Genomic DNA, 15677 nt, shown 5'->3' on the forward strand with positions numbered 1-15677 from the left:
CAGGCAAGGGGATCATTAAGCCTGGTGTTTGAGGCAATCGATTCACTTGGAAGAAGGTGCATTGGTGGTTTTGAGAGGAACAATCCCTACATGAAATCCTTCCATGGGAAATGGAGAACATCAGCTATTTCCCATTGCCTTCAAATCTAAAGTTGTCACCAGGCCTCTTGGCTTGTTACTGAAGCAGCGAAAGAAGTCAGAAATCAAAGACTTAGAAGTTATGAAAAGAAAATCTCAAAAAGGAGAATGGGGTCAGGCGCGGTGTCAGGCCTGGAATCCTAGCACTTTGGGAGGCAGAGGCGGGAGGATCGCTTGAGGCCAAGAGTTCAAGACCAGCCTGCGCAACATATTGAGTCACCCATCTGTATTTTAAATAAATATGGAGAATGGGAAACCCATCAGGCTGTAACCTCACAGGGAATTTAGCACCCTTACCTAAGACAAGACCTGGGCACTTGGGAAGCCTCCCCGAGTGCGGTTTGGGGACGGGGAGGGCATCTTAAATTCCAGTCCTCGGTCACTCTTGTGGCTTTGCCGAGGGATTTTCAAATCCCAGGAATGCCAGGGATGGAGATGAACAGGCTGAAATCCCCCACGCTGCCAGGGTTAGGGAGGGGAAAACAACAGTTCACAGCGGCCGCGAAGTTTTGTATTTTGTTTTTTTGGTAACAAGGGGCTTAACTTGTGTGCGGTCCAGTATCACCATCGCCGTGAAGTCACAGTGGCAAGATGAAAACGTTTAAAACATTTTTAAAAAGAATAAGGAAAGAGGAAGAGCGCGGCGTGCCCCGGCTCAGAAAACCGTCCTCCTCTGCTCCGGACGCTGGCAGAGCTTTGGGGGGCGACCGGCTCTCCCCAGGCGCCGCCGGGAAGCCCCGGCTCTCAGTCGGGGCGCGACCAGCGTGACGCCGCGGCGGGGGGATCCGGCGGGCGCGCGGCCGACTTCAAAGCCCCGGCGCCGCCGCCGCCCCCGCGCGCGCGCGCGAGTAGTACGGTCCGAGGGGGCGGCTTCTGGGGCGCGGCTCCGGCGGCAGCTGATGCGCGCCCCGCCGGCCGGGAGGCGGGAGTCCGCGAGCCTGGAGCGGGAGCCACCAAGGTCTATCCGCCGGGCGCTGCGGGCCGGGGGCCTGAGGAGGCCACAGGACGGGCGTCTTCCCGGCGAGAGGAGCCCGGCGCGGGGCCCGCTGCGGCAGCACCGTGTGAGGAGTAGGCCGAGGAGGACGCGGTCCCGGCCGCCGGCGGGAGGAAGCGCTCCACCAGGGCCCCCGACGGCACTCGTTTAACCACATCCGCGCCTCCGCTGGAAACGCTTGCTGGCGCCTGTCACCGGTTCCCTCCATTTTGAAAGGGAAAAAGGCTCTCCCCACCCCTTCCCCTGCCCCTAGGAGCTGGAGTCGGAGGAGCCACGCTCATGGCGTTCAGCCCGTGGCAGATCCTGTCTCCCGTGCAGTGGGCGAAATGGACGTGGTCTGCGGTACGCGGCGGGGCCAATGGCGAGGACGAGGCCGGCGGGCCCGAGGGCGACCCCGAGGAGGAAGACTCGCAAGCCGAGACCAAATCCTTGAGTTTCAGGCAAGTACAGGGCGTCCCCGCCGAAATGCAGACGCGCTTGCCTCCATCCATCTGCGGCTCCCTCTGTGTGCGTGTGTATGGTCGCCACCCGCGAAACCGTCCTCACTGCGGTGCCGTGTCCCCGCCCGGAGCCAGGTCCCCGTGTGCGTCCAAAAGTTCGGGATCTTCTGTCTTCCCGTGTGTTTTCTGGCCCCCGTTTCGCTAGGAGCTTTCCGAACCCAACCCAGAGTCTGCAGTCTCCGCATCCCCGCTGGCCTCGGTCACTTTCTCTAAGCTTCGATCCCCAGCCCCTGCCCCTCCACACAGGAGCAGCGTCACTGATCTCACCCAGTGCAACTTAGGGCCCCCCCCGGTGGGGAAGAAGTCGCTCCCCGGCCCTTCCCGGGGCCCTACCGTGTACCCAAAACGCGGCCGCGGTGAAGAAGGTCGCGTGATGACAGGCCCCTGGCAGCTGCTGGGAAATGGTGGTCTCTGCCGGGCTGTCATCCGCGTGATTGCGGAAGGCAGGTGACAGCATTCTTAGCCTCGGGCCCAGGGAGTTCCAGCAGGTAGAGGCCTACCGAGCAAAGAGGAATGCCTAGCATCGGCCTAACTCGGGGGTGGGACCAGTATTAATTGTTAAAGCCTCTGGGAAAGGGCTCTTGTGACAAAAGGAGTCTGTTGGAAATGCGCATTTTTCAGGTGTCTGAGGGAAGGATGACCTCAAAAATAAATGGTGCTGGAGAAAAGCTCCAGGGAATGGAGGAGCTTTCAAAGAGACAGGATGCCAGCCTGAGAAACCCAAGGAGGGCACTGCTCAGAGAACGCAGTTGCCTCCGCAGGTCAGACCCTGCTGAGGACCGGTTGGTTGTGAAGTTAGACAAACGTGCTGGACTTTTAGCCTTTGTGAATATGTAGATTTCAAAGGGTGTCGGAAATACCGTTGAAAGTGGTAATTCCTCATTTTTCCTCCTTGGCAGCTCGGATTCTGAAGGTAATTTTGAGACCCCTGAAGCTGAAACCCCGATCCAATCACCTTTCAAGGAGTCCTGTGATCCATCACTGGGATTGGCAGGACCTGGGGCCAAAAGCCAAGGTAAAGAAAAACTTGCATTTTTCCTGCCTGTTTTGTTTTTAAAGTTTTGAAAAATATCAATGAAGGAAGGAAAAAAAGTGTAAATTTAGGACCATTTAAGAGGGTTTGACCAAGAAATAGCTATTTGAAACCTCCTGGCATATATATTTTTAGGCGTGTGGTGATCGAGGCTTTCTCCTCCGAGTAGAGTTTGTGCATTTGCAGTATGAGATTATCATTATCTAACATTCCTACTAGGCCTTTCTCCTCAGCCCCTAAAAAAAATGTGTATGGTAATGAAGTAGGAAGATCATGTTTATATTTGACTTCACAAATTTCTCAGGCTAAGTTGCTTTCTACTGGGGTGTGGCTGGAGACAAAAATTACAGGTAAGACTTGTCTTAATTTTTGATAGGGAGGGTTCTTAAGAGCCTGTTTCAGAATCACTCACCTCACCCACTTCCATGCAGGGATGTGGTGAGAGCCCTTCAGTCTACTTGGGAAAACCTGGCACATGGGTTCCCTCCCAGCCCCTCAGAGCCCATCTACAGGAGCTTCCACTGTCTCACTTAATTAGTAGAAACCTTTTTTGTCACACAGCCAGTTCGGAATAAAATTTCACCTGTCCCCACATAATTCATATGCTTATTCACTAAATAGAGTGCACTGTGATTCAGCAGTGAAGTTCTACTCTCTTGAGCTAACATTATGGAGGCAGAACCTGTTAAGGGTTAAGCGAAATATCTATGTCAGCTTGTGTGAAGCACTGTGGAGAAAAATAAAGCAGGGGAAGAGAGAATAGGGAATATGGGATGGGGATAGGGAAAGGTGAAGGGGAGTTAGGGGGAGCATTCATGATTAGGTTACTTGAACAGAGACCTGAAGGCAGATTGAGGGAGCAGGCCTTGGAGGTTCCTGAGGTAGGAACTCTTCCAGCAGAAGGAGTGGCGTCTGCAAAGGTCTGACAGCACCAGCCTGCTGCAGGTGAGGCCCTAAGGTGGAGGGTTCATGGTACAGTTTGAGGACCAGCCAGGAGGTCAGTGTGGACTGACTACTCAGAGAGCAGGAGGAGCTGAAGTCAGCATGGTCAGAGGAGGTACAGATGCTGCTGCATTGAGGATTTGGCATTCTTTCTGAGTAAGGTGGAAAGCCACTGGAGGGTATATGAATTTCCAAGGACTGCCATAACAGAGTAACTGAGTGGCTTACAATAACAGAAATTTATTCTCTCACAGTCCTGGATAATTGAAATCAGAACCAGAAGTCTGAAGTCAAGGTGTTGGCAGGGCCTTACTCCTCTGAAGGCTCCCGGAAGAGTCTGTCCTTGCCTCTTCTAGCCTCTGCTGGGTGTCTGCAATCCTTTGTGTTCTTTGGCTTGTGACAGCAGAACTCCCGTCTCTGCCTCAACACATGGCTGTCTTCTCCCTATGTATCTGTCTTCCCGTGCCCTTCCTGTGAGGACAACAGTCGTTAAAGTTAGGGCCCACCCTAATCCAGTTTGACCTCATCTTATCTTGGTAACATCTTCAAAGATACTATTTCTAGATAAGGTCACTTTCATAGGTACTAGGAGTTGGGACTTTAACATATCATTTTGATAGACATAATTCAGCCCACAACGGAGGGCTTTGAGCAGAGGGATTGTGCTTTGACTTCTTTTGTAAAAGGCTCCCTGGGCTGCTGTGTGGAGAAGGGACTCTAGGATGGAAGTCCTTTTTATGTTGTTTCTCTGTTCCAGGATCTGACGCTGTCACCCTGAAGTGGCAGAGCCAGCTTTCAGTTATCTAGCTACCTAAATTTTGCACTGATTGTGACTTTCTCCTCTTCCCAATAAGTATTTTTATTGCTTAGCAACTTCTTCATAGGTTGCCTAGGGAAGTCAAGTTACTCTGGTAATAGACTGCATGATGGAGCTGGAATTATTGGTAAAATGACATCAGCAAAAAACTGGTTTGGTTTTGCTTTAAATTGATTGCTCCATGCTGTGCTTACCCTGCTGAGAATTCAGCAATACCCTCAACTTGCCCTGGGCTGCATTTTGCCATTGTTCTAGGCAGGGACAACATGGGAATAGGCAAATTTATATACTGGAGAATTTGTGTGTGACACATAGCTGTGTAGCACTCTCAGTGATGAAGATAACACTTGTTCCTCATAGCTTCCCTTTTCTTCTGTAAAGATTGGCAGATCAGAAGGGAGATTTTGAAGCTTGAAAGAACTATTTGGTGGCCTTTCCATCAAATTTAAATAAAGCTCATAAGACACGTTAAGGAACTGTTTGAAAGCCTTTTTGAATTGCCGTCAGCTTGGGCGGTCCTTCCTCGTCATTTTGTCAGCTGCTAGACTGATTCATCCCGCCAGATTCTTTGCCGGTTGAATAGAGGCCTGGATGACCTAGGCCCCCAAAACCACAGAGACCCAATTGTTTGGTCCTTCCTGTGCCAGTGACTCTCACATTCTTTTTCATTTTCTCTAAAGGAAAACTTTTAAATGTTTATGGATCAGGAAAGCTCTGTGGGGTAGTTCATGAATGCAGACTGTAATTGTAGGGGTGGAGGAGTGTCCAGTCCAGGAAACAACCCTGCATATTATGAAGGCTTTCAGTTTAGAGTCTTTTAACAATAGGATGATTGCTCATCAACCTGGTAGTACCCTGACTTCCAGGGTCCTTGTGTACAACATCCGGAGCTAGTCCAGAGTACTGCTGATGGCCTTGTCACACATACACAGAAAATGTGCAAAGACAGCCACAGAACAGGTCTGACTGGAGGGGATTTCAGTGGGCAGAAAGCCCTGCAGAGTCATTTCATATTGAAGTTTAATTTCTGGGACTGGATAAGTTCCTTTCTCCCAAAATTATTGGTTGTTTTGTTCCTGGTAAAGATAGTCTTTTATATTTTTGTGGTTCCAAGACATGGTTGGACAGTAGTTATAAATTATATAAGACTAAATCATTCTGGAGGAATGATTTATGAGGAGTTAGGAGTTGGAGTTGAAATATATAAAAGATTCTGGCTTCCTGGTATATAATGGCCCTCAAACGTGTGGGCTACATATACCATACCCATGGCTCCTGTGCTGACTTCCGTATAATTCTTTGAACTCAGGGAAACATCTAAGACTATTTTGAAACGACTTTTCTTATACTGGAACTGCTTTAGGAACTTGCAGTATCTAAACTGTATAATGACTCTTCCTAAGAGTTGTATGCTGGAAGTTAAGTGGTGGATAAGGTTGTAGATTTTTTTTTGAAGCCACATATAGAAGCAAGTTTTAGGCTTACTGGTAAAATAAAACTCTAGCTAAAGAGATTTCCTGAAAATAACCAGACTGTTAGCTGTAAAGCTTGGGCTGGTCTGTATTTGCTATCTGTCTGTTTTCTCCCACTAAAGGTGTTTAACGCTGCTGCTATTGTGGTGTTCTTTCTCTTTGCTGAGAAATATATTGGTGAAGAAACATCCCCTAGGCATGGGCTTTTGAGGAGGTGTAATCTCAAGTTCATCCTCTGTTTTGTTTTGTTTTCAGACAGGATCTCTGTCTAGACTGGAGTACAGTGGTATGACCATAGCTCACTATAGCCTCCAACTCCTCGGCTCAAGTGATCCTCCTGCCTCAGCCTCCTGAGTAGCTGGGACTATAGGCACACACTACCATGCCTGGCTAATTTTTTAATTTTTTTTGTAGAGATAGGGTCTTGCTATGTTGCCTAGGTTGATCTCCAACTCCTGGCCTAAAGGGATTCTCCTGCCTCACCTTCCCAAAGTCCTGGGATTATAGGCATGAGCTACCATGCCTGGCTTTTGTATGTGCTTGTGTTTGTTTATGGAGGACTTAGGTGCTTTGGCTTTGTGTAGCTGTTTTAGTCACAAAAACTGCAGTAGGTGCCCTCTGCCCCTTGAGTTTCTCCTTCACCAACAGCCCCCCTTCCCCAAACACACACACCTTTATCTACAGATTGTTACCTCTTTCTGAGAAACAGAATCTTAATTAGTGTAGAAGCTCTCACATCACCCTTGGAACAACTCTGCAGTTTGATGTGTTAATTAAATGCCTAGGTATTTCAAAGACAAACCGTAGTTCTCTGGAATTTTCCCCAGAATAGAAGGAAAGAGATAAATGGGATCTATGCACAGATATTTACTGCCTCAGGCCTGTGAGGGAATGCCAAGTTGTTTGTTGACACAGTTTTGGTAGTCTCGATCAGAATCAGCAAACTGTGGCTCATAGACCAAGCCCTGCCTGCCCTGTTTTTTTGCATGGCACTCGAGCAGAAGAATGAGTTTTACATTTTTTGATGGTTTAATGGTGATATGTGAAAATAATGTGAAATTCAAATTTCAGGGCCCATCAAGTTTGTGTATATATATGTGTGTGTGTGTGTATATATATGTGTATATATATATATGAAATAGGTATTTTGGTAGATACAGGATCTTGCTCTGTTGCCCAGGCTGGTCTTGAGCTCCAGGGCTCAAGTAAGTGATCCTCCCACCCCCGCCTCCCAAAATGCTGGGATTTCAAGTTTGAACCACCACTGTCATCCCCATAAAGTTTTATTGGAATACAGCCATTCTCATTCATTCAGGTATTGTCTGTGGCTGCTTTCACTCTACAATATCTGGGTTGAGTACTTGGAACAGAGACCAAATGTCTGGCAAAAGTCTAACATATTTACTATCTTGTACAGAAAAAAATGTCAATCTATGTCTATACTTATGACAATTTCAGTAAAAATACAGAGTTTAATTTGGAATAATGGCTTTAAGAATGAAAAGGTGGCAAGGTTATACCTGCTGAACAAATGAACCGTGGGCACGAGTTGCCATTAGTCTAGGCCTGCATGTTCAGGAAAGGCCCAGGGGAGAGCCTGAAGTGGCCTGGCTATTTGTCATCTTTGCAAAAGGGAAGTGATGTAATTGGTCTGTCAATGAACTTGATTATCAATTGACTCAAAGATCTAAGGAGGAATAAAAATTATTTAAAAAGGAAATTAGGGAAGAATGGGGAGAATATACACATAGACTTTTAACTTTTACCCATTAAATTTTTTTTTAACATTTTATTTTCTTAAAAAAATTTTTTTTAAGTAGTGATGGGGTTTCACTATGTTGCCCAGGCTGGTCTGGAACTCCTGGGCTCAAGTGATCCTCCCACCTTGGCCTCCCAAAGTGCTGGGGTTACAGGCATGAGCCAGCTGCACCCAACCCATTAAATGTCTTTAATGTAACTTTGGGTATATGAGAATTTGTAAGTTGACTGTAAAAGGTCGATATGGTGTATTTTTAGAATGTTTTAGACTCTGTGTGTGTGTGTGCGTGTGTGTGTGTTTGTGTGTGTGTGTGTGTGTGTTACAGAAAACACAGAATGGAAACCTTGTTAAAATCCGAGCCTGTTTTTATTCTAAAGCTTTGGGTTGTATGTTTAATCAGATACTATGTGAAAATTTTCATTAGGTACATATTGAAGTGTTCCATTCAAGTCTACAAGTAAATCCTGCTAGGGATTTAGTTTAACATCCTTTCCCTGCTCCAACAAGGGAATGCTTTATTAGAGTTTCCTAGAAATAATGGGACTAATTAGGACCTTTCATATTACCTAGTCCAGCAGTCCAACCCATGTGGCTCCTTCAACAGCATTGCAGGCTGGTGCTTTTAATTTTAATTTTATAATGTTTTGCTGTGATTGCCTCTTTCACAGTTTGATTGTTTTGTGTTATATCATTCCATTTTAAGGTATTTAATGCTTGAAAATCTTAGCAGTATGTTATAGTTACTTTTTTAATGTATTTTTAGCTCTGAAGTTGGAGATTCCAACCAGCTAATAAATGAGATCAGAGTCATGTGTTTTTTGTTGTTGTTGTTGCTCTATCACAATGGAAATGTGCCCCTAGGAAGCACCTCTGCTTCTATATGGTGCCTTACCTGAGGGAATGTCTTTCTGGGGAAAAAAGTGTAGTTTTTCCAGCAGAAATTTGTGAGAGTGCAGAACCGCAGAGGAGCAACATTGTCTGAATAAAAAACTCCAGGGAGCAAAGTCTACCTGCAGAAAGGAAAGATTTCAGTAACTGTCAAATCACAATTTTTCTCTTAAGATGAGTGATAAAATCAAGACCTTGCATGCCTCCATTTTGGGTTTACCCAAGCATCAAATAAAACAGCAGAACTTACTTTGGTACTTGTGGGTGGCAGAGACGCTTTCTACCTGTGTGTGTGTTTTGGGAGCAGGCAATCCTTCTGAAATTATATTGCTGCCATGTAATGTCCTACCTACAAAATGGATGTGGCCTAAAGCCATTTTAACATTTAAATGAAAGAGCAGTTGCAGTCTTTTTCAGGTTACCAGTTATACTGCCCAGAGGAAGTCTTGTGGGGTATAAACCATTTTGTCACACTCTCCTAAATCCAGAGTAGTGATGGGAGATCATGGTTTATCCACCCAAAGCAACCCTCTCAGTGGAGATTTCATAACCAAGGTTGCTGAATTGCCTGGTGAGTATTAAATCTGGGCTTAGAAAGGCTTTGCTGCTTGTGAGTTGAAGATCTCACCCTCACCTTTGCATTTACATGACCTAATTTTATGAGTTCACACAAACATGGTTAGATCCCCAGGGTTTAGATTAATGATGGCCAAACTCACAAGGGAATAATAATAATGGCATGGAGTATTTTATTCACAAATGAAAAATGTATCTTGACAGTTCCGTTTGGCAGATGCAGATACTCTCCTAGCCAGTCGAGATACCCTCTTTCTTATATCATTGCTGGAAATATGACAATAAATGATTGATCTCCAGCTTTCCCATTACAATATTCCCACCTGGCAGATCAGCAGCTATCTGTTTCAGCCGTATTTATTTATTAGATGTGCTGGGAACAAGTAATCTTTGTTTGCAGCATCTTATTTGATTTTTATGACCATGATTCTGTGAGATAGAACACAAGTGATTTCCATTTCACAGATTGGGAAATTGAGGCCAGAGCCTTTACTGCTAGTAGTGGACCTGGGTTTTGAATTCAGCTTTTAAGATTGCAGATCGAGAGCTCTTTGGAACATATTATACTGCTTTTCTCTCCAGGAAATTTGTGAATCCCTCTCTCTTGTTCACTATCTGAAGAGAACATGTATCAGAGGAAATAAAGGTTCTTAAAATGTTGCCAGAGCAGGTTGGATGATGGGGGAAAGCATCGTCTTAAGTATTCTGTCAAGCGATAGTAGTTTAAAAAATCAGGAAATACGTCTTCCACATGTGTGAACTTGGCACATATTATTCTGAAGTATGAAATGTATTTTAGGAAGTTGAAACATCAGAAGTTTGGAAGCTTGCAACACAATTTAGATATAGATTAATAGTCAAGCAAAAATCATCACTGGAGAAGCAGTGCAGTGAGATTGAAAACATTTTGCTTCCTTAGTGCCTAGTTTCAGCTCACCAGTGAAAAATAAAGAAGGAGTGGATAAATTCAGTACTAGCCTTTGCATTCTGTCTCCACCTGAGTCGTGCATGGGTGAGAAGAGACAGGTGTATGGAGGTGTGTGCAGCTGCCTGGGGCTCTGTGCCTGTTTTGTCGTAGATAGAGGAGTTTTTAAGAGGCCTTTATTGGTGATCTCTGGCTGTATAACAAATTACTCCAAAACTGAAAACCATGAACATCTCACATAGTCTTTGTAGTTGGGAAATTTGGGAGCTGGGTGGTGTGGCTCAGGTCACTTGTAAGAATGCTCTCAAGATGTCAGCTGGGACTGCAGTTGTTTAAAGACTTGACTGAGGCTCAAGGATCCTCTCCAAAGGCGACTAACTAATTTGTCTGGGCTGTGAGTGCTGGCTGTTGGTGGGAGGCTGCAGTCCTCACCATGTGGACCACTGCTTGGTTGCTTGAGTATCCTCACAACATGGCAGCTTGCTGCCCCAGAGTGAGTGATCCAAGAACAAGCAAGATAGAAACTGCAGTGTCTTCTGTGACTTAGCCTCAAAAGTCACACTTACTTCCACAGTATCCTTTTGGTTACACGGGTCAGTCCAAGGGCATGTGTACCAAGAGGTGAGACTCACGGGGGCCATCTTGGAGGCTGGCTACCACAAGGCCCTTTTCCACTTTTTAAAAAGCTTGCATGAAAGGATATACAAGGGTGTACATTCTTAGATGGCAAAGCTTTTCCCACTGCTTTCTTCCTTTGGCGTCTCTTCACTGCCCTTCCCAACCCCACTCCTTCCTGCTGCCCTCTTTCTTAAACAGGAGCAGAATTGGCCGAAGAAATTATATAGCCACCTATTGTCTTGTGGTCCTGCCATGGATGTGTCTCGTGCACCCAGCATGCTGGCTGAGATTGCTCTGTCTGGAGGCGCCTCTCTTGCTGAACATTCCTCCTTCTTCTTCTTTATCCAGCATCAGCTTCTCAGCTCCATGTGGGTGGTTGCTACTTTGTGAGAGAGGCAGTTGGTATTTTGAATTTTCCAGTAATTATTTCTGAAGAGATGCACATTATGGTTGTTTGGCAGCAACAGATTGAAGTTACACAATCCCAGATCTCTGCACAGGAGCCCCATCTGTTAGCACGTGCTCTTTCCCCCCTTGCTCTTCCTGCCAGAATAGCTTGGGAATGGGGGAGAAGTTTTGTGGGGAGGGCCTTCTATGATTTCTGTCTGTGGAAGGGGATTTCTACTGTGTCTAAAATATAAACTCAAACAAATCCAGATGGTTCCAGAACCCATGGGCATCTCATGAGTGAGAAGAGAGGACACATTCATTGCTGGATTGGCTTCTTTGGAGGAGGCTTTGGCTTCCTGGTGGGTGGACACTTCCTGATAAGCAAGTCCCATCCTCTTACCTTATAATCTTGGCCTTCAGAGATACAGTTTGGGTCTCTTTTTATTTTTATTTTATTTTATTTTTTTTTAAGAGACAGGGTCTTGCTGTGTTGCCCAAGCTGGAGTGTAGTGGTACAATCATAGCTCACTGCAGCCTCAACTCCCAGGCTTAAGGGATCCTTCTGACTCAGCCTCCCGAGTAGCTGGGACTACAGGCATGTACCACTACACCTGGCTTGGGTCTCTTTTTAAATAAAATAGCATGAAGTGCTGTCTTGGAAATTTGAAGTGCTTTCTTCATCCTTAGTACAAGCTTTTTTTCAGTTTATCAAGTGGTTTTCCAGATTATTCTTTAGCTGTAGAGTCAGGTTTTAGGGGGAGCCTCTCTCAGGAGTTAGAAGCTTATCTCAGGAGAACAGCAGTGCAGCTGGTGCCCTGTCTCTTAAAAAAGCAATGAAATTTGCCCTCCCTTAGCTTCTGGGTAATGTTTATGTTTGGTGTTTTTTTGGAGGTTAGGAAGGAAGGGTTTAAAAAGGTAGTTTGTTGTCTGGGTTCTGCCAGTGTGTGTGTGTGTGTGTGTGTGTGTGTGTGTGTGTGTGTGTGTGCATGCTGTGTGTGTGTGTGTGTGTGTGTATTTTTCTACTCAGAACCCCCCTGACCCACCCCTCTCCCATGGTTCTGGGGAGCCTGGGCCCTAGTGGTTGTCGGGGCAATGTGAGCTATGCAGCCCATACCCTTAGATTCTATCCTACATTCCTAGAAAAGGGCCTATTGTACGGTTGTTCCAACCCTGGACAATAAATTGTCTACTTCTCCATTTTAAGGCTAATGACTTAGTGAGAACGTACATATATAAAATACACTTCAACTTTGGAGGAATCAGAGAGACTGGGAACCCAAAGACGTGAAACTGGGGGGAAAAAAACACTCACATTTTGGACTTTTAACAAAAATTAATGCTAATATACACCTGATTAACAGTCTCCTCAGGGCAGACCACTTGAACAGAAAGGGTTGGTGCCAGAATCATGCTTTTTTCCCTCCTGAAGCCCTTGATTCAGCGTGGGGGAGGAGGGCTGGGAGGGCAAGACCAAGGCACAGAAAGGAGGAGTGGGACCTTCAGGGTAAAGGACCAAGGGAAGAGCTATGCCAAGCCATCCCCCAGCCATTAGCCTGGAGCTGAGCTGCAGCATCACTGAACAGTTAGCTAGGCCTTCTCAGTATGCGACAGATCATCAGGTGAGAAGGGGTCCTTCATGTATCAGACACTTGCCCTACAGTGGGCACTGATTGAGCATCAGCTCTGTTTTGGGTGCCCAGTTTCTGCTTCCAGGGATACACAGAGTAAGGCCCCTGTGGGGCTCTGAGTCTGAAGGGAGCTAGCCCTGTCCTGTTTCCCAGACCTCTTGGCCTCCTTGGCGTCCCAAGAAGTTTTAGCAGCAAAAGATAGGGAATTTGTGAGGGAAGAAATTCCCCCACTAATCTAGAAGTAGAATGTTAGAAGGAAGAAGTCAAATGTTAAAAGTTAGAATTTAAAAAATCCCCCTGCCCACAAAGTAAAAAAAGCCTTTTGGGCTTGACAATTATCATAACTCTAGAATGTTTCGCATACCATACTTGGCTATATCTGTTGTGGAAAAGAGGGATGATGTCATTTTTTTCACCTCTTTCTGTAAATAGAATTTATGTAGCACATGTGGGCTTCCTCAAGGGAAATTTAAAACCCCAAATTGATGGGATGGTGAGACCTACCACCTCCCTCAAGCATGTGTCTCTCCAAGTGACACACATAAGACACTATTTAAAGCATGTACTGTGAATGTGTGTGCTGGCTCACTCCTGTAATCCCAGCACTTTGGGAGGCCAAGGCAGGAGGATTGCTTGAGACCAGCCTGGGCAACAAAATGAGACCCTGACTGTACCAAAAACAAACAGACAAAAATTAGCAGGGCATGGTGGCATGTGCCTTTAGTCCCAGCTGCTCAGGAGGCTAAGGTGGGAGGATCACTTGAGCCTGGGAGGTTGAGGCTGCAGTGAGCTATAATTGCCCCACTGTACTCCAGCCTGGACAACAGAGCAAATCTGTGTAGTATAGTTGAACATTTTATTAGAAATCATAGGACACTCCTCCTCCTCCATTTCCCTCGTGTCTGAGCCTCCATGTTCTTTTTTAAAAAATAGTTTTATTGAGATATAGTTTACCTGCCATACAATTGCCATTTAAAAGCTTTACAATAGTTTTTAATTTATTTATCGACAGAATTGTACAACTATTGTCTCAATTTAATTTTTAGAACGTTTTATCACCCCCAAAGGAAACCCTGTACTCATTAGCAGTCACACTCCATTCCTCTTCCTTCCCACCTCCAGTCCTAGGTGACTGATGATCTAGTTTGTGTCTCAGTAGATTTGATTATCTAAACATGTCATGTAAGTAGAATAGTAGAATATGTAGTCTTATATGACTGAATCAGTTCACTAACTGTAATGTTTTCAAGGTTCAGCTGTGTTTTAGCAAGTATCAGGACTTTATTCCTTTTTTATTGTTGAACAACATCCATTTTATTGATATACTATATTTTACTTACCCGTTTATCAGTTGACGGACATTTGGGTTATTTCCACTTTTGGCTATGATGAATAATGCTGCTATGAATATTCACATTCATGGATTTATGTTTTCATTTCTCGGGTATATACCTAGGAGTAGAATTGCTAGGTCATATGGTAACTTTATGTCAAACATTTTGAGGTACTGCCAGACTTTTTCAAAGTGGCTGCACCATTTTACATTTCTGCCAGTAGTATTTGAGGGTTTCAGTTTCTCCATATCCTCTCCAACACTTCTTATTGTCTGTCTGTTTGGTTATAGCCATCCCAGTAGGTGTGGAGTAGTTTTGATTTGCATTTGGTTTTCATTTGCATTTCCCTAATGGCTGATGATAATGAGCAACTTTCCATGTAGCTATTGGGTATTTGTATATATTCTTTAGAGAAATGTCTATTCAGATTCTTTCCCCACTTTTTAATTAGGTTATTTATCTTTTTTATCACTAAGTTATATATACTAGATGCAAATTCCTTATTAGATATGTGACTAAATATTTTCTTCCATTGTCTTTTCATTTCTTGATGATATCATTTGAAGTGCGAAAGTTTTTAATTTTGATAACGTTCAGTTTACTTGTTTTGTCTCTTGTGCCTTGATGTTGTGTCTAAAAAGATTTTGCGTAACCCACAATCACAAAGATTTACTTCTCTGTTTCAACAGTTTTATAGTTTGAACTCTTACATTTAAATCTGTCATCCATTTTGAGTCAGTTTCTGCATGTGGTGTAAGGGAGCAGTCCAGCTTCATTCTTTTGCATGTGGATATCCAGTTGTCCCAGCACCATTTGTCAAAAAGACTATTCTTTTCCCCATTCAATTAACTTTGCACCGTTGTCAAAAATCAGTTGGCCATAGGTACCAGGATTGATTTCTAAACTCTCAATTTTGTTTCTCTATATCTCTTGTTATGCTGGTACCACCACACTGTCTTGATTACTATAGCTTTGTAGTAAGTTTTGAAATCAAGAAGTATGAGGCCTCCAAATTTGATCATTTTTTCAAGATTGTTGTAGCTATTCTGAGTCCATTGCATTTCTATATGAATTTTAGAATCAGTTTGTTAATTTTTGCAAAGAAGGCAGCTGGGATTTTGATATGGATTGTGTTCAATCTGTAAATAAATTTGGGAAGTATTGCTGTCTTAACAATATTAAATCTTCCCATTCATGAACGTGGGGTGTCTTCCATTTATTTAAGTTTTCTTTAATTGCTTCAAGCAATGTTTGTTTGTTGTTGTTGTTTGTTTGTTTGTTTGTTTTGAGATGGAGTCTCGCTCTGTCACCTGGGCTGGAATGCAGTGGCCGGATCTCAGCTCACTACAAGCTCTGCCTCCCGGGTTTACGCCATTCTCCTGCCTCAGCCTCCTGAGTAGCTGGGACTACAGGCGCCCGCCCACCACCTCGCCCGGCTAGTTTTTTGTATTTTTTAGCAGAGACGGGGTTTCACCATGTTAACCACGATGGTCTCGATCTCCTGACCTCGTGATCCGCCTGTCTCGGCCTCCCAAAGTGCTGGGATTATAGGCTTGAGCTACCACACCCAGCCTGTTGTTTGTTTTTTGAGACATGGTCTCACTCTATCACCCAAGCTGGATTGCAGTGATGCAAGCATGGCTCACTGCAGCCTCAACCTCCC

General features: G+C 44.8%; 1 protein-coding gene across 46 annotated transcripts in view; it reads left to right on the plus strand.

Moving 5' to 3' along the window:
* The window catches only part of TACC1 (transforming acidic coiled-coil containing protein 1), a 125608-nt gene that overhangs the window by 59674 nt on the left and 50257 nt on the right, over nucleotides 1-15677 (plus strand). For 23 of the 46 annotated variants that reach the window (XM_077943499.1, XM_077943504.1, XM_077943497.1 and 20 more), the window contains one exon: nucleotides 2532-2647. The exons of 5 other annotated variants lie outside the window; for them this stretch is intronic. Coding sequence is in view for 26 of the 41 variants with exons in the window: in XM_077943493.1 (XP_077799619.1) it covers nucleotides 2532-2647 (116 nt within the window). In the remaining 15 variants the exon portion in view is untranslated. Of the gene's footprint in view, nucleotides 1-1032; nucleotides 1573-2531; nucleotides 2648-15677 lie in introns of those variants that run through there. 18 more of the 46 variants (XM_077943479.1, XM_077943480.1, XM_077943483.1 and 15 more) reach the window with 3 other exon arrangements.

Source organism: Macaca mulatta, chromosome 8 (genome assembly GCF_049350105.2).
Source record: "Macaca mulatta isolate MMU2019108-1 chromosome 8, T2T-MMU8v2.0, whole genome shotgun sequence".
NCBI lineage: Eukaryota > Metazoa > Chordata > Mammalia > Primates > Cercopithecidae > Macaca > Macaca mulatta.